The 17529-nt window shown below is 31.6% G+C and overlaps 13 protein-coding genes across 13 annotated transcripts, besides 4 other annotated features; 4 read left to right on the top strand and 9 right to left on the bottom strand.

The window, feature by feature from the left end:
- Positions 1-109: 109 nt before the first annotated feature.
- On the bottom strand, positions 110-3061 carry TVAGG3_0042390 (uncharacterized protein; the record flags this gene model as incomplete). The annotated part of the gene is made up of 1 exon (XM_001305447.1): positions 110-3061. The coding sequence occupies one exon, from the start codon at positions 3059-3061 to the stop codon at positions 110-112; it is 2952 nt and encodes a 983-aa protein (XP_001305448.1).
- Positions 3062-3779: 718 nt separating this feature from the next.
- TVAGG3_0042380 (zinc finger, RING/FYVE/PHD-type domain-containing protein) lies at positions 3780-4719 on the bottom strand (the record flags this gene model as incomplete). Its single annotated transcript, XM_001305446.1, has 1 exon — positions 4015-4719. One exon carries the CDS (start codon positions 4717-4719, stop codon positions 4015-4017), a length of 705 nt encoding a protein of 234 aa, XP_001305447.1.
- A 276-nt stretch (positions 4720-4995) lies between these two features.
- TVAGG3_0042370 (RNA-binding domain, RBD family-containing protein) lies at positions 4996-5388 on the bottom strand (the record flags this gene model as incomplete). The annotated part of the gene is made up of 1 exon (XM_001305445.1): positions 4996-5388. One exon carries the CDS (start codon positions 5386-5388, stop codon positions 4996-4998), a length of 393 nt encoding a protein of 130 aa, XP_001305446.1.
- A 689-nt stretch (positions 5389-6077) lies between these two features.
- TVAGG3_0042360 (DNA-directed primase / polymerase protein family) lies at positions 6078-6851 on the top strand (the record flags this gene model as incomplete). The annotated part of the gene is made up of 1 exon (XM_001305444.1): positions 6078-6851. One exon carries the CDS (start codon positions 6078-6080, stop codon positions 6849-6851), a length of 774 nt encoding a protein of 257 aa, XP_001305445.1.
- A 26-nt stretch (positions 6852-6877) lies between these two features.
- TVAGG3_0042350 (uncharacterized protein) lies at positions 6878-7757 on the bottom strand (the record flags this gene model as incomplete). The annotated part of the gene is made up of 1 exon (XM_001305442.1): positions 7470-7700. One exon carries the CDS (start codon positions 7698-7700, stop codon positions 7470-7472), a length of 231 nt encoding a protein of 76 aa, XP_001305443.1.
- A 140-nt stretch (positions 7758-7897) lies between these two features.
- Positions 7898-10418, bottom strand: TVAGG3_0042340 (WD40 repeat-containing protein; the record flags this gene model as incomplete). Its single annotated transcript, XM_001305441.2, has 1 exon — positions 8283-10343. One exon carries the CDS (start codon positions 10341-10343, stop codon positions 8283-8285), a length of 2061 nt encoding a protein of 686 aa, XP_001305442.1.
- A 146-nt stretch (positions 10419-10564) lies between these two features.
- TVAGG3_0042330 (uncharacterized protein) lies at positions 10565-11080 on the top strand (the record flags this gene model as incomplete). Its single annotated transcript, XM_001305440.1, has 1 exon — positions 10565-11080. One exon carries the CDS (start codon positions 10565-10567, stop codon positions 11078-11080), a length of 516 nt encoding a protein of 171 aa, XP_001305441.1.
- Positions 11081-11149: 69 nt separating this feature from the next.
- On the top strand, positions 11150-11392 carry TVAGG3_0042320 (phosphoglycolate phosphatase protein; the record flags this gene model as incomplete). Its single annotated transcript, XM_001305439.1, has 1 exon — positions 11150-11392. One exon carries the CDS (start codon positions 11150-11152, stop codon positions 11390-11392), a length of 243 nt encoding a protein of 80 aa, XP_001305440.1.
- A 2250-nt stretch (positions 11393-13642) lies between these two features.
- Positions 13643-13680: a terminal%2Cinverted (terminal inverted repeat of MuDR-5_TvMULE4 transposon ID:TVAGG3_0042310).
- Positions 13643-14013: a mobile genetic element.
- Positions 14013-17529: part of a mobile genetic element that runs on past the window's edge.
- TVAGG3_0042300 (uncharacterized protein) lies at positions 14177-14485 on the bottom strand (the record flags this gene model as incomplete). The annotated part of the gene is made up of 1 exon (XM_001305438.1): positions 14177-14485. One exon carries the CDS (start codon positions 14483-14485, stop codon positions 14177-14179), a length of 309 nt encoding a protein of 102 aa, XP_001305439.1.
- Positions 14486-14629: a terminal%2Cinverted (terminal inverted repeat of Maverick-1A transposon ID:TVAGG3_0042110).
- Positions 14630-15157, bottom strand: TVAGG3_0042290 (protein of unknown function, DUF4107 family; the record flags this gene model as incomplete). The annotated part of the gene is made up of 1 exon (XM_001305437.1): positions 14630-15157. One exon carries the CDS (start codon positions 15155-15157, stop codon positions 14630-14632), a length of 528 nt encoding a protein of 175 aa, XP_001305438.1.
- TVAGG3_0042280 (uncharacterized protein) lies at positions 15158-15382 on the bottom strand (the record flags this gene model as incomplete). Its single annotated transcript, XM_001305436.1, has 1 exon — positions 15158-15382. One exon carries the CDS (start codon positions 15380-15382, stop codon positions 15158-15160), a length of 225 nt encoding a protein of 74 aa, XP_001305437.1.
- Positions 15383-15958, bottom strand: TVAGG3_0042270 (uncharacterized protein; the record flags this gene model as incomplete). The annotated part of the gene is made up of 1 exon (XM_001305435.1): positions 15383-15958. The coding sequence occupies one exon, from the start codon at positions 15956-15958 to the stop codon at positions 15383-15385; it is 576 nt and encodes a 191-aa protein (XP_001305436.1).
- TVAGG3_0042260 (uncharacterized protein) lies at positions 16313-16773 on the top strand (the record flags this gene model as incomplete). Its single annotated transcript, XM_051220784.1, has 1 exon — positions 16313-16773. A coding segment is annotated over one exon (461 nt), but the record flags the coding sequence as incomplete, so codon positions are not given.

The following is a 17529-nucleotide window of genomic DNA, read 5'->3' as shown; positions in this document are numbered from 1 at the left end:
TAACTTGTTCATGAATCAAATCATGTGAAATTACAGCTTGTAAATTATAGTTAGAAGGGAAAAAGAGCAAGTCCTTTCAAATATGAAATAATAACATTGTATAAAAATTTTATTCAATCACATAACCATTATCGCATGCGCGAATGAACCTTCCAATATTAGTCAGTTCAACATTTTCACCATGCAAATGCTTAATTAATGATATACAATCAGGATTAGCTATTTTTTCTGCTTCCAAATCAATCAGCTTTTCCAATTTTAATGCATAATATGGATTGTTTAAACGCAATGCATTTGTAAACGGATCACAATAATTGTTTGGAATCAAATTATAAAGATTATTTTCTAGCAAATAATCAAATCCCTGCTGGAATGCATAATTAATAGAAGCATATATAAGAGTCATGTCTCTAAAGATTGCATTTATTGGATCAGGAATGTTACTAACTAATAACTTGAAAATCTCAAATTTATGATCAATTATTGATAGAATAATTGGACTCTTCATGTATTTATTAATTTCAACATCCATGTAGTTTCTTTTGCTTAACAATTGTTTCATTGCATCGACATTATCATACATACAAGCCAAAAGATAAAACTGGTCGTAAGGAGTAAAGTTTTCAACAGAAATAGACTTTCCATTTATAATATCATCAATTGCTTGTAAGTCGTCAAAATTTTGCTTTTTTAATGCTTCAAAAATTAACTGGTAATTCTTTTTCATTATCGCAGCAAATTCATCATCAGTCTTATCTTTGTATATTGTTTGTCTTAAGTCTATTTTGCTGATTAATCTTTGATCAATCGTATAAAGTAAAATGCAAGAAGCAACTTTAACATTCAGTTTTTCGTTGTCAAGCCAATTAAGAAATTTCAGGAATAATGATTCAGATACAAAATATTCTTCCAAGTGAAAACCATTAATACTTTTCAGTACTGAACGCACTTGAGGAGTTAATATATTATAATCACTACATACATCAAATGGTGGCAACTCTTTTTTAATTTGTTTTTCATATATATGAATATCTATCATTTGAGGAATTGTTAATTTGTTCAGTAAAACATAATCATAGTTATAATTAAATTTCTTCATGAGATATTCAACTGTTGGTAAATCTTTGTAAACAATTAATCTACTGATTCCATAATAAACAGCAATTTTGTCAAGTTTGTAGTTTTCTACAACAAACTTTATAACTTCTGACATTTTCAGAGCATTGCACAAATTGATAAAGTCAATAGTATCTATTAAGAAATCTTTGTATTTATTTTTGTTCTCAGTAATCATTCTTTCAAAGATTTCATTAGAAGAATATAAATTACAAATCAATGGGAATAAAATCTGAAGAGAAATAGGAAAAATCGAAATCCTTTCGATTTGATTTGAAACAATTTTATATGATATATGTGGAAACATCAAAAAATAATTGGCAACATTCTGGGGGATTGTTTCATCAGGCCAGTTAATATATATTGATTCCATTAAAAAGGAATAATTATCAGTAAGAATTCGATTGAAATCAAGTAAATCTATGAATATTTTTGGATTCAATATTGAAATGACTTGTGATTTTCTTTGTATTAAATAAGGAAGTAAAAATGGTGATCTATTTCTGAAGAATTCTTCCACTCTTTCGCTTTCACTTTTTTCAAATATATGGTTTTCAAAGTATTTTAATTTATCATCTAAATTGAGATTAAGAAATTGATCAAAATCAATGAATTTTTGGACACCAGGAATATGAGCAAATGATTCAAGTTTTCCAACTTTGACTAAATAATCAATCATTTCTTTATTGAATGTTCCATAATTTCTAAAGAAAGATATTGGCATTTGATCAAAATCATAATATTTCATGTATTTTTCATCAGATAAAAACTTATAATGTGGAGAATTTGAAAATGCTAATTGAGATAATCGCAAAAACTGCTCCTTATTCAATTCTTTTGTTTCATAAAAAAGAGAAAGTTCAGGTATATACGTAAATGAATCAATTGTTTCATCAACTATTGTTGTGTTTTGGAAAACGTTACTTTTTATGATATTTTCTAACAACTTACTACGTTTTGCTAAAGGAATGTTTTGCTCTTTGAGACAATCTTCGAAATATATTGGATAAACAGTTGATGAATTAAATATAAAGGCAAAATACAAAATATGCAACAGTTTTGCCATTTTTCTGACATTTGGTGAAGCAAAGAAAAATTCGCAAATTTTATGTAGTTGTTGAGAGCTACGATCGAAATCTCCCTTCTTAGTATTTTCAGGATAAAACAAATCCATCAATTTTAATTTGGTTTCGTCGGAAATTTCGTTTTTCATTATCTCATAGAATACTGACCATTTTTGGTAATAAAAGAAAATATTAATGAGTTTATCAACTGTATCGATTTTTGAGATATCAATGTTGTCAACCAAAAAATTGAGAGTAGATTGGTCGGTGAACTTCCCCGACGATAGAAATTGAAAAGCGAAATCCGGATCGAAAATAAGCAAAATTTCATTTTTGGCTGCAATTTCGTTTAATTTAACGTATCTATCTTCATCAAGCGACTCTTTAATAGCATTAACTAGCTGAGATTTATGACCCCGAAAAGCATATGAGAATTTAATTGATTCGGGATCATTTATCAATGCATAATAAAATTTTTCAGTCTTAACAATTTGTAATAACAAGTTTATATTGCGAATGTATTGAATTAGATTAGGAATTGTATTGTTCTCAAGGATTTTATGGATAACATTATCATCATAAATTGAATTAATGACTCCAAATAAAATTTTGATGTTTGTAATATGATTGAATATTGAATTATATCCATCCACCGCACAATTCACAAGAAATTGTGATATATCAGCTTCTTGTGGAAATTGGCTGGCAAATAGAATGCAACGAATCGTTCCTGTGAGGCCCTTAACTTTGTTATCTGGATAAAAATCTGATAAATAGTCATAGAGCTCGTCATTCCTAAATGCATACGCAAATTGTAAAATTTGGGAAAAATCTATGTTGATTGATTGACAAATTCTAAAGATTTCTTTATTTCCACCCATAAGAAGATATTTTCCGATATCATTGTTCAGTTGGGAGTTGAGTGAAAGATATTTGAAAATTTTGACACTTCCAAACAGAGCAGCGGCCTGAATTGCATTAATATTTGTACCAAATAGAGATATTAAAAATGCAGTTCCTTTATTTTCATATAAGTTTAAATATGAATCGAGATCGTCTTCAATTAATATTTTAAGACTGTTATAACTAATGAATGAGAGCCTTGATCGATCAGCGTAAGCTTTTTCTATTATTGAAGGTAATACTATTTGATTTGTTGTCGAATTATGAGTAATAAATACTTGAAGCCTTTTATCTTGGGAATGCTCTGCAATTAAATGCTTAACTGTTGATGATAATTCGTATTTTTTTAGAAAAAACAAAAGATTTAATTTGGGAAGTTGTTCAAGGAGATGAATGTAATGGAAAATTTTGTTAGGTCGGAGATAAAATGATAGATCTAACTCATATGAAGATATCAATGGATATTTTTCGAAGAAATCAATAATGATTTTGAGTTGTTCTGCGTTATTTGAATCGTATCCGAGAAGCGTTTGTTGAAAACAGTCTAAATCTTTCAGATCTTCTGGAATTTCAATATCTGAAATCTTCTCCATTGTTGGTAATTTAAAAAAAAATGAAGTGATATTAACAAAATGATTTAATAGAAAACAATTGTTTTATACAAAATATTTTTAAATACAATTTCTTAGATCTATAAAAATTTTGGATTATTTTTGTATTCATATCCTAAATCATTATGAAGTTGGTACGTTAATTACCTTGATCTCGAGATATATGATGCATACTTCTTGCTTCTTCAATAAGTAACAAATTGTATAATCAAAATCGAGCACAAGAAGATGATAAATAGTGCGATAAAATTGGCACTATCAGCTAAATGGGATCCTTACTTCCTTGAATGAAAGCATATAAGTTATTTTGAAGGAGATAATTATTTAACTTCTTCAATTTTCTTCCCACATATATAACATTTCCAGATATTATTTGAAGAAAACGCTTCTTGCAAACAATTCATACACAAAAAAGAATGATTGCATGGTGTAACGTATGAAATAGCAGGATATTCATTGCACAAACAACAAACATGAGAACTAAATTTTTTCTGTTCAATTTCTTTGCTGATGTTTTGATTGTTTTCTAATAATTTTTCTTTATCAAGATAAATAGATAAATCAGGGTCAATTTCATAGTTTTGGAATTTACAGATTGTTATGTTAGTATTCGTATGTGATAATTTCATGTACGAAATAATACTATCTTGTATTGCATTTGCTGTCTGTTCTAAATCTTGTCTTGACTGACCAATTTTAGATAATATAGAAGACATAACTGAACAATATGAAATGATAGTATTTGCCTTTGAAGTTAGATAATTTGTTGTTATCTTTTTAAATGAATATATATTAGGGAACTTTGTCATGATTAATTTCATGGTTGGTTTTGATGTAATAGCTATTATGAGATCATTATCGATGTCTAATCCTTGATTGAGAAAATTTAAAATTTGGGTACAGTCAGAAAGTTGTAATTGATAGCATTCAATAAAAGAATATAAAGATTCGTTATCTGGGATCATCTTTGCTGATGTATTTTTTGTAAAAATGGACCGAAAGATCTCTTTGTAACATCTCTCCATGAAACAAAAAGAAATTATGAATAACTGATTCAAAAAGGAACATAGTATGTTCATGGCATCAATGCGGTTTTTATTTTTAAAATTAAAACAAAATAAAAAATGTAATTTAATTTATTATAATTTATTTAAACAAATCTATAGTAAAATAGAATTAGAAGATGTACAAAACAATAAATACATGTTAATAAGTATTCTCTTCCATAAATATAATTTTTGGAAATCTTTTGTAAAAAACTTAGTGGTGTGTGTATTTTTTTCGTATCATAGAGTTACATTCTATGATCTTTGAGCAGGTTTTGATCGTACTAAATGAATCTTGACTGGGGTTCCTTGGATAGCAATTCTATTTCTTTTCGCGAAATCTCTTGCTTCAAGAACGCCTTCTTCATTTTCAAATTCGACGAAAAAGTAATTTTCAAATCGAGAATCATAAATAACTTGTTTAACATCACCATATAGTGAAAACATGTTTTCTATTACACGGCAATAGCTTTCGTTATTCATTCCACGCGCTTGAAATATAATGAAATTTGGTTTTAAATCTTTTTCTAGTTCTTCTTCATCTTCAAATATCTCGTACGGGTGCTGATTTACGTGTGTTGATCTCCTGAGTTCTACTTCTGCGCATTTTTCGTAAATCTTCTTTAGTCTGAGAAAAGATTCACTCATTGAGATTGTCACTTTTTAGAATGAATGAAATTAGCACAAAATCTTTTTATTCTGGGCAATCTCATCTTTCTCAAGCTGCAAAGGGACGTCTTCTATGGCTTTCTGCACCAGATTATATCAAAAAATTAAGGAAAACCATAAATACAACAACTTTATACAAAAACGTGAAACCCTTGCAAGATAAACGCCCATGGGGAATCTTTTCTTATGAAACTACTGATGATGGTAAAAGAACTTTCTTCCCTGCAGTTTATCAAGAATTATTTGAATACTTTTGTTGGGGATTTGATCGACATTTTTATGAAGTAATCGAATATTTAAAACCATGTCACCTATATTACGATATTGAATTCCTTTATGCTGAGAAAAAACTTAACGGTGACGATTTAGTGAAACAAATTATCGAACTCAGTCAAAATAAGCTTGAAGAGATATGGGGAGTTACCGATACTGAAGTAGTACTACTCGGAACTGACTCAAGCGAGAAGTTTTCAAGACATGTGATTATCAAGTCTAAAACTAAAGCTTTTTATGATAATTTCCATGTTAGAAGATTCGTTAATGAGAATATACTAACAAATCCTGAATATGCTGAAATCGTAGATCATGGAGTTTACTCTAAAAATCGATGTTTCAGATTAATCTGGAATTCTAAGAGAAAAAAGTCATACAAAGAGCAATTGATCCCAATGAACGGATCTGATACATCTGTGCTTACAAGCAACGCAGATTTCTTTATTTCGACTTTAATTTCTTATACTCCTGACAGAGAACTCATTGGCTATGAAGACATGCTTGTTACTACAGATGATGGTAAAAAGAAGATAACAAATGTGAAGGAAATGCCTGGTTCTCATCAAATTAGTTTAGCAGAATTAGATGGACTCGGAATTGAAGATTTTATACTCAAAGCATTTGATATTACTGGTAGTATTTCAAAATGTGATTATAATGAAGGCTTTAATACACTCCTTTTCGGAATTTCTGGTTGCAGATATTGCAGAAACATAGGGAGAGAACATAAATCAAATGGAATATATATTTTGGCTAAATTAACTAGTGGAGTTGCAGTTCAAAGGTGCTATGACCCAGATTGTCGTTTTTTCGAAAGTCAACCGGTAATTATTCCTCCAAAAATACTTGATGAAACCAGGAGGAAGTATGACAAATACTATACTCAGAAAACTGAAGAAATCCCGGTACCAGAGGATATTTCAGCAGTTAAAACAGAAAATTGCGAAACATGCGATAGCGAAGTACTACCATCTGAGTTATTTAAAGATGGCATCGCTATAAGTCCTTCATTGTTCCGCTCACCACTCCGGCAAAAGCAATTTCCTGAAATAAATTTCAATAATCTTCTTTCTTCCAGCGACGAAGAGATCATTATCAATGAAGACCAAGAAGAAAAGCAGACTGTTCTTTCATCATCCTCTGAAGAAGAAGATTCTATTATTGAATAATTAAAAAAATTTTTGTTTGTTTGTAATTAAAATTTAATCAACTTGAATTAAAGTAATTGCAAGTTATTTAGTTTAGTATGATTTCCAGATTGGTCTAACAACTCTTGGTGCGAAGGAGTTGGATTCAGCTTCCTGGCCAAAGACCTTGTGATAGCCCCACTTAGCAGCCTCCTTGATGATTTCCTTAGCAACTGTGCCCCAAATGTTATCATCATCTTCCTCTTCTTCAGAGTTTAACTTGTAAACTGGGCGGTATGGGATGTATGGTAACTTGAAATCCTTTGGGAGCCAAGAGTTGGATTCAGCTTTCTGGCCATGGATCTTGTGCCAAGCCCACTTTCCACCGGCGATAGCAGCATCTGTAGCAGCAGAAATGGCGACTTCCTCAGCGATAGCAACAACAATTGGCCAGATGTTTTCTGGGTCAATTTGTTCTTCGGCGTTAGATTCGGCTTCTTGCTTGTGGAAATACTTCTTTCCGATCCACTTTCCAGCTTCGAAAGCAGCTGTGTAAGCAGCTTCTTCAGCAATAGCAGCAATGATTGGTAAAATGTTTTCTGGATCTTGTTCTTCTTCAGCATTGGATTCGGCTTCCTGGCCAAAGACCTTGTGGTAGCCTCACTTGGCACCAGAGTAGATGGCATCGGCAGCAGCGGACTTAGCAGCCTCCTTGATGACTTCCTTGGCGATTGTGCCCCAAATGTTTTCTGGGTCTTCTTCCTCTTCTCCGTTAAGCTTAGCTACTGGAACTGGTCTTGGGAATGGTCTTGGGATGCGGAAGACTGGCGCTACTGGACGAACTGGGTAGCGTGGAACTCTAGACGATGCTAGAACTGCAAACGCAAACATAAGAAAAAATGAAATTTCTAAAACCGGTTCAAATTTTTACGGTTTGCCTGTCAGATTTGCCAATTGTTGATCCAAATTATGTTTTATTTAAAACACTATCATAAACGCTATTATTTAGTCAGATCACTTTTTTTTGAAACAGACAAAAAGTCAATTGGATTGAAAATATTCGAGGATGAGGTTATCCAAATGGAATGCTTAAATATGGAATTTATATTCATCGGGATTAATGAAATATTATTTATATATTCAAAATAGGACAATGAATCTGAATAAAAATTGAGAAACCTTGACGAACAAACCGTCGAACAACCATGGATTACTCTTTAAAAATGTAATAATTTGTTACTAGTATCTTCTAAAATAGCGTATGAATCTTAAAATTTATGGATAAAAAATCGGATTTTCATCGTAAATTTGAAAATTAATGATTTTGCATCTAGCTGTTGGCGGGTGAACCACTGTCATACGAGAATTCAGATTACATATCTTGAATTTGTTTGATTTAATTGATGCAATTTTATAAAAAAATATGATATGTATTAATTCAAACAAAAAAACAAACATATTTATTTTTAGTCATTACAGATTCGAAACAAACGCCTCAACTAAGATAATAAACCTACTTATTGCATGAAATACAACGGAATGCATTGAAGAAGGTTCTATTTCATGTAAATGTTTCGCAAGCTGATTACTGCAATGTTTTAAGTTGTCGTATTCAGCTGTTCCCTTTATTGGCAATTTAAATTCAAATTTATCAAAAACCTCATCCATATCAGAAGTAAATTTCTTGAGATAGTTGATTGATTGATACATAAGCATAAAGTAATAACAAACTTCCGGAAGATAAACAGAAGGGACTGTTTTTGAACTTACATCAATCAAATCAACAACCGATGTGAAAGTTTTGTTCAAATATGAAGTTGAATACTCATTTGTAGATGCTTGGCATATTTCAGATAAAATCGTAACAATTTCACTCATCGTTATATTTTGCTGAACGTTTTTATTGGCACTTTTCAAAATTGAAACGATAGAGTTTTTGAATTTACTGTAATTTGCAGCATCTTGAGTATTTTCTGATGGTTTTTGATCTTCCTTGCGTTTGCTTGTTATGATTTCTTTATTTTGTTTTGAAACCTCTTTGAGATTATTTAAAATTTCCGAATGAGATGAGGTTTCAGACGAATTTGAGAGAACAATGAGTTCTTTTCTTAATGAGGCAAACTGAGCTGATAATGCGTTGAAGCTTCCAAGGTATTTTTCCTCTTTACTTCCAAATAAAAATTGATTCATGCACAAACAAGCCTTGTTATTTCTTGTTTGATCCATTTTTGCAAGTAGTTTCTCTTCGCTAGGCTCTGTTCCAATAAGATCTGCCATTTTTCCGATAAAATTATTAAATCTATCATTTTGTTCAGTATTAATACGACTTAGACGCTTGTTCTCCTCTTCATATTCCTTATTCTCTCTCTGAGCTTTATTCTCTTTGTTTATAAGACTATCCAACTGTTTTTCGAGATCATAAATTTTCTTTTCATTATATCTTACTCTTTTAAGCCTTTCTTTCAGTTCTTTTACATCTTCATCATCAGGTTCTTCTTTCTCAAAAATCAGAGAGTTAATCTTTCTAAATCTGCTATTTTCTTCAGAAATTTTTCTCAGAAAATTTGCGAATTTGTAAAGATCATCAAAGAAAAGTCTGTGTGATTGTTGCTCTGTTCCAATAACTTTCTGGCCATTGGATATAACTTCATCTAGAGTTGTTCCTCCCAAATATTTGATTTCATACGATGATGGAGGAGATTTCGACATCATTTCCCTTGAACTTTGCAAACTACTGAGAGGAGGTGGGTGACTTGGAACTGCTGATCTGGATGTTTCAACTTGAAGCTCTAACCTTGAAACGTATTCGTCTAAAATCTCTTGAAATTGGTTCTTTGACGATAAAAGTGAATGATAATTCATTAAAAAGGTAATTGCTGCTCGGAAAAGGATATCAAGAGAAGACATGAAACTGTTTTGTTGATCTATTGGGAGATCTGGTATATTTGCAAGTATGACTGATATGTTACTTGTGATTTCTGAAAAATATTGACTTCCTTGATGTAAATATTCTTCACTTTGGAAGATAATCTCAATTGTTTTCTTAAGTTCAGAGAATAATGATAAGAGTTGAGTCGTTGAATTGTTATATTGGTTAAGATTTTGAGTAATAAAAGATTTCATCGGTAAAAGTGTATTTTCAAACTCAACGCTGATCTGGCGATATATGTGAAGGTATTGATGTTCTAAATCATCAGTAAGTTTTGTCCAACTTAAAGAGAAAGGAGCATATGATGATCGAATTGCTGAGGCTCCACTAACTAATCCTTGTTTCCTACCTGGTTTAATTGTCAAGATGTTTCCACATAGTCTTGATACTGTTTGGAAGAAGTTTGCAAATGTAGTTGAAGACTTTGATATTAATGCATGAAAATTATCTGGATTATTAATGATTTTAATATTGTTTTCGAACATTTCTACTGCAGAAGTTTCAAAGACTTCCCACGACTGAAGAAAGAGAGAATGTTTATTATTTTCATTTACTGATATTGATGACCGAACTGATGAGCGAGATGTCGGCATGGTAGAATCCATAGATGGAATCTGATAGCGTCTGCTTGCAACCGTTGTTGTTGGTCGCATAGTCCTACGCATCGCTATCAAAAGTCAATATTGTAATTAAAAATTTTATGAATTCAAAGTGTACGTTAATAATATAAAATTCTAGAGGAAATAAAATCGCTATCTATACTGATCATATTTTGTAAAAATTTTGGTAATGATGAATTTTCTATCAAATTCTTTCAAAAATATAAATGAGTGAAATTCCAAAGATTCTTCTCCTAGATGTTGATGGAGTAATATGGATAGATCATGTACCTGTAAAAGGCGCAATCGAAGGACTAAACAGAATGAGGAAACTTGGAATACGTCTTGTTTTAGTAACAAATAATTGTTCTAAGACACGAGAACAATATCTTAAACAATTCGAAAAGCTTGGTTTTGAAGGATTTCAAGCAGATGATGTCTTTTCTTCAGGTTATGCAACTGTGAAATATCTTGAACACAATAATATTCATAAGGTATTTGTTTGCGGCTACGAGGGTTTAATGCAGGAACTTAGAGAGCATGGATTCGAAGTTCATAACATCAAAACAGATCCAGAACCTCAGCCAGTTGAAGCAGTTGTAATTTCGAGGTCAGAAACTTTATCTCATGAAGAAATTGCCAGAGGAATCAATCTTATAAAGAATTATGGAGCTAAACTTATTGGTGCAAGTCCAGATCCTAATTTCCCAATGCCAGGCGGAATCTTGGTTTGTGGAACCTGAGCTTGCCTAAAAGCCTTTGAAGTTGCTGTTGATCAAGAGGCTGCTGTAATTGGAAAGCCCACCAAGATAATGTTTGATACAGTTTTGAAGACATTAAATGTTGACAAGAAAGATGTTGTCATGGTCGGAGATAGAATGATCACTGACATTGCCTTTGCTTCTCAAAATGGAGCAAGATCAATTTTAGTCTTGTCTGGAGTTGATACTCGTGAAGATGCACTCAAATATCCAGATCAAGATAAACCAACATGGATCCTTCCATCACTCGTTGAAGTTGCCGATATGTTTGAAGAAATGGCTAACAAAAAATAAAGAAAATTTATACATGATAACAAATTTATTATTTAAACAAACAAAAATACAAACACTTACTAATATAAATAAATCAATCCCTGTGGGGATCAAAAACAAAACGAATAACATATGATGATATAGCAAATCCTCCATATCCGTAAATAAGAGCAACAATTAATGATAAAACTAATGAGACGAAGATATAATGGGTAAAATGAAGGCAACCTGAAAATTCAACATAATTATAACCAAAAATAAAAGATTGAATTAAAGAATAAAAACCAGTAATTGCAGGAGATAAGAAACTAAGCCATTGCCATTCATAATTTTCATTTGCAAATCGTATTAAATTTGCAAGTAAACCTGAAGCGCCAACAATGAGAATAGAGATCGGTAATGTGATAACAAGGTAAAAATATGTATAATATAACTTATGTAACCAAATTGATGACAAAATAAAATTAAATTCCAGATAAATTGTATTCCAGCCTATTATTCCTACTATAAAACATATAAATGTATTTGTGAGATAAAACGGCATGTTTGGTATCTTCCTTCTGATTGCTGATAATGATTTTTCGAAAAATAATTTTTTCAATGATAAAGCATTACCAATAAACATTGAAACAAAACTAATTAAAAAGATGATCATAGAAATAACAAATGTAATATAAATTTTGCTTGATCTAGTTGGTCCGAACAAGGTATTAGTTATCCAAACAAAGAGATCGGAAATAAGATAGGATGATGATATTACTAACGATATTTTGGCTATATGAAGTCTTAAATTTGGGATACTCCATATCAAAATAGTTTCTTTCATATTAAACATTGTTAAAAAGCTTGAAACAGCGAAAGCAACTAAGATAACTATTAATTGACCCATTCTGTTAAAAGAAAGTCTCTTGATCAAGGTTGTTATAGAGAATAACAGTAATGTAAACAAAATTTGAGATCCTACTGATAATAGATAAGCTAATCTGATTTTACGTGGTGGAGGATGTAATATATTGTTACGAATTGCTGCTACATTTTGTTCTGATTCAGTATAATCAAATAAATCGGAACTTGCTTTATCTTTTCTTGTATCATTCCCATTCCTGCGTAACTTTATCAAGTAGTTAAATGTAATAACGCTGATGATTACAAGCATTGATAAAGAAAGATAGATTGAATTTATTCTTAGATCAGAATCCATATAATCATAATCTGAATACCTTTCAAATCTCTGTCTGTAACGTTTGCGTGAAGGTTGCCATTCAACAGAATAAGAAAATTGTAATAAATTTTGTGAATTAAGTAGTTTGGGGTTTGATGGAATAACAGATGTATCAACAATATGATCTACTCTGAATCCAAATATAAATTGAAAATGTGTGTAAATTTTAACTTGATTTTTAGAATCTATTTCTCCAATTTTTATCCAAACTGGCAACTTATTATTATAAATCTCATATATGAAGTCTTTCCTAATTAAATTTTCGAGTATTTGTGAGTCTTTTCGTGATAAGTTCAATGAACATAAATATTTATTTGAAATTGGTACCTTATACTGTATGGAAAACTTTGTATTCATTCTTAATTTATGATAAAAGTCCTTATTTGTATTTGTTGTCGTGAAGCAATTTGGAACAAATTCAAAATTTCCATATTTAAATGGATCATCATATGAATTTACACTGCTTCCAAATACTGGTATTGTGTCTTTCACTTTGAGTTTCCTTGAATAAGCTGTGTGAAAGAAAAAAATCAATATTAACATTATCTGTTAAAAAAATGAGGTAAAATTTTGCAATGGTTATTTTGTGATTAAATGAACATGATAGAATTTAAATTAGTGACTCTCCAACTATCTTCGGCATATTGTCCAAAGGCCTTCTAAATGATCAGCTGAATAGAATAATATACCCTTTATCTAATCGAAATACCTCAATATTCTTCGAGACATTGTTGTGATTTTATGGATAATATATGAAAATCACTATATTTTGGTGGATTCAATTATTTTACAATGAATGATACTGAGTTCCCTATAGAAATTTGACCGAACATATCCAGGATTATTAAATTGAATGTTTTACAGCTCGGTTGCAAAAGACAAGATTTTTCAAGACGTTTATATTAAGTTATGTGCTTAAACAAAAACAATAATAATGAAAAGATGATAAAATATATCAATGAGAATGTCGTAATACAGAATAATTTTTATAGATATAATTTCATACTAAAATATATTGTTGATCATTTTACATCGAATTTCAAAATGAGGAGAAAGGGACAGACTAGCCCATTGTCACTTTTTAATTTAGCAAATGAACGCTTATGGAGTGGAGTTTTTGGGTAAATCTGATTTGCTTATAAATGAAATAAAATCAAAAGAAACCATATTGGCATTATATTATGCAAAAATAAATGATCTTACTTAGTACTTTTAAAGTTAATTTCAGAAAAAATTTGACACAATGGTATCCGGCACATACAAGTGGTGTACAACCAAAATATAAGTTGGTTTAAACATATATTGCTATATCTCATGATCTTACTTAGTACTTTTAAAGTTAATTTCAGAAAAAATTTGACACAATGGTATCCGGCACATACAAGTGGTGTACAACCAAAATTTCATATCCCTAGTTTTAGTTAGTATACATATAATGTGTACTGAGGCACTGCGCGCCTCCTTACCCATTATATGTGAATTTGACACTTTACAAAACCGTCTGACACATAAACGACTTCACTAACGTTTTCACAAACGACTTCACTACTGTAAAAATAAACGTTCTCACTTACAAAAGTATGCTACTCCTCCCATTGCTGTGCTTCACACAATACTTCATATTCTTCAGTATCGCTGCTGTCGCTCCAATCGTCAGAGTCAAAGTCACTGTCAAAATAAATGTTAGTAAGTTTTGACAAAGCTAATGAAACACGTTTACCGTTTGTATCGTATGCTTGTATAAACTTTCCATTCTTCATTCCTTCATAAACGCTCAAACTAACTTTACCCTTTCTCCCTCGTATCTGATAGAATGTATTTTCACGAGGAACGAAGAACAAATTCTTGAACTCATGACCGTTGTAGTTTGTTATCTCAATAGTTTTCGTCATTTATATAAAAATAAAATAAAAAATAAACTTAAAAATTAATGATATCACCACCCTCACACGTATGAAAACATAGCACAAAAATAAATTTAGGTGAAGTGGTGAAAACTCACCTCTTTTTTCACCCGGTTTTTCACCCTGTTGAATTCATTGCTTTATAACTCTCTTCCTTGGTTTCTTTTTAGTTGCTTTCTTCACGTCTGTCTCCAACTTGACTGTCTTTCTTCTTCGTCCATAATGATACCAATTACTTCCACCAGTCAATGGGTCAAATGGTCTTTCGTAAGGGTTTCCATACATTCCATAAGGTCTGTATGGATAAACCGCTGGTGGAGAAGAAACATTTTCTTTAGTTCCATCGACTCTATTTAAATGCATTGTTTCACCTTTCATCTGGTCATTAAAGTCTTTTGCGTGTTTTGCAAACTCATCGTCCTTTCCTAAAGCATTTTCTGACTCAGTCGCAACCAAATTGGATGCTTTATTTATGAGCCCTATTTTATTTAATCTTAACTTCTTTGCAACCCAGCCTCCAATCTTTCCTTTATTTGCATCTAATGTCTTCGAAACCCTTCCTCCACTCATTTTATTTACTGCGTCATAAGCTCCAAGTGCTTTTGCTCCAAATGCTAATGCTTTTGTTCCCATTGCGCCTAAAGCTGCCCAAGCTACCATTTACACCATATTAAAATCATCTCTCTTCAATATTATCTCATAAAAGTTCTCGTTACTGGAGAAAGTCAATGAAACATAAGCGTTCTCACGGGCTTCGCCCTCACCGCTTTGCGGTCTATCTAACTTCTTTCTTATCTCATCTATACGCTTCAAAATGTCTGAACAATTGCTAACATCTTCTACAACAGTTATTTCATCATGAATGACCTTCAAGAACAAGCTCATTTAATATGCTATTAAAATCATCTCAATAATGAGTCCATCCTTTCCATCTTTAGGTAGCACAACATCTTTCATTGAAGAAGGTTCGACAAGTCTTATGTTAAACTTACTGACAAAGTTTGTTATACTATAATGCTTTGGCGGCGAATACATATAGTTTGAAAGACATAATATAGATTCTTCAGCAAATTCACTTATACTGGATTTTATAACAATGTTCTCACGAGACCAAATACCACCAATTGACAATCTTGTAAGCAATCCTGCTGAACCTTCTACTGTAAACGTCGATGGTAACATTCCACGAAAGTCATCTATTGACATCTTTGAGTCACTGAATTTAAAGATTTTCTTAAAGCAATCGTCATTATCTAACCATGCAATAGCTTTGAAGTTTTCATTCGAATAGACATCTGCTTCATTAAATGTAAATCTTGACTTCTTTGCAGAGACGACTTTAAAATATATTGAGTTTGTTTCAAAATTATATGCTATGGTAACTTCTGAAGGTAATGGATGCCCTTCCGCAGTCAGTTGTTCTCTCACTACCGTTTGAAGCTTTGTGTTAAAAACTTTCATGTCATCTCCTGTGTCTAGGTTCACATACACAGCAACAGGAAAACTATCTTGCTTCTTTGTTTCATCATTATACCTCAAAACATTAAAGTTCTTCAATAATATTGTTCTTCCTGCTGGAATACTTCGAACCTGTCTGATTTCAATAGCTTTCTCACCTCCTACATACTCTACCCAGTGTCTTGGATATTCATAAGTATACTGACTTTCTTGAATTTTGGTTGTTTCATCATAACATGTTCATAGTATATCTTTATACTCTTGTCAGTTAGACTCGGTGCTATGTTCTGAATATTTCTGACTTGCATTTTTAATGGAGATAAAATGAAGCATTTAATACATGACGTAGATGAAGACATGAATGAAAGCAGTGAAAAGCTCAACAGTTCTCTCATTCTTCCTTTCAGTAAGGACTATGAATTCTGTTCAAATGGTGTTTATTTCTATTGTGGAAAGATGGGTTCAGGTAAGACATTTAATTTAATTCGTCATATACTCATAACAGAGCGTTTAGGAAACGACTCTTATTATGACCAAATCATTATATCAGCAACTTCAGACTCTATGGACTCAACAGCGAAAACATTCATGTCAAAAGTTCAAGCCTCTGTCGTTAAAGTTCCAGACAGTGAACTCATTGAATTTCTTCAACGTTACATTCGACGTAAGAGGAAATATTATGCCATCGTTGAATTTATACAGTCAGGAATGCAAAAGACTTCTGAGGAGATGGAAAGAATTATTGACAAACACCACTTACGTCAGTACTCAGGAGTTTACGATATGAAACGACTGACAAACTACATTCTATCAAAACTTTCAAAATACCCCTTCAAAAAGTATCCTTCAAACACTCTGCTCGTATGCGACGACTTCGCCGGAAAAGGTTTAGTTTCAAAGCCTGACTCACCATTAGCTAACATCATTACTAAAGTCAGACATTACCACTTAACTGTAGCAATACTTATGCAAACATGGAGGTTTTAGCTTTAAACATAAAACGTCTCATAACTGACTTCGTTATCTTTCAAGGTTTCTCACGCTATGATATTGAACTCATTTGGAAACAGTCAGGTATAACATTACCTTTTGAAGAAATTTGGGAAGCATATAAGTCTCATCTCTCCTCGTTCATACCTTGAGATTCATATCATGACTAATACCATTAAAGTCAAAAATATTCCATGGGAACGACCAACATTGTTTTAAAATTTAACCTTCAATTGACTGATGGTAAACAAATTCCATGCATCTCTGTCGCCATTTCTGTTAATATTTTTGCTGTCATTCATATCATCCACTTCCCCATCCGTTAGCTTTTGAGGATATGCGTTAGAATAGCTGTTCTTAAATGAAGGCTTTTCACCTTGAGAGCATAAACTCTATAACTTTCTGCATACTTTATGTTTGAAACCTCCTGAGCCATCATTGACATAAATTTTTATAGGCTTCCACCCTTTGTTCATGTTCCTGCTTCTTCCCTTAGCTCTTTTGTTCAGTAGTTCTACATCTTTATACACAGCACCTGTCTCAGTGAATTCAACAATATTTTCATTCGTTAGCTTTACATTCAA

This window comes from Trichomonas vaginalis, chromosome IV (genome assembly GCF_026262505.1).
Source record: "Trichomonas vaginalis G3 chromosome IV, whole genome shotgun sequence".
NCBI lineage: Eukaryota > Parabasalia > Trichomonadida > Trichomonadidae > Trichomonas > Trichomonas vaginalis.
Note: the sequence above shows the minus strand (reverse complement) of the source record. Positions and strands in the feature narration are given on the sequence as shown.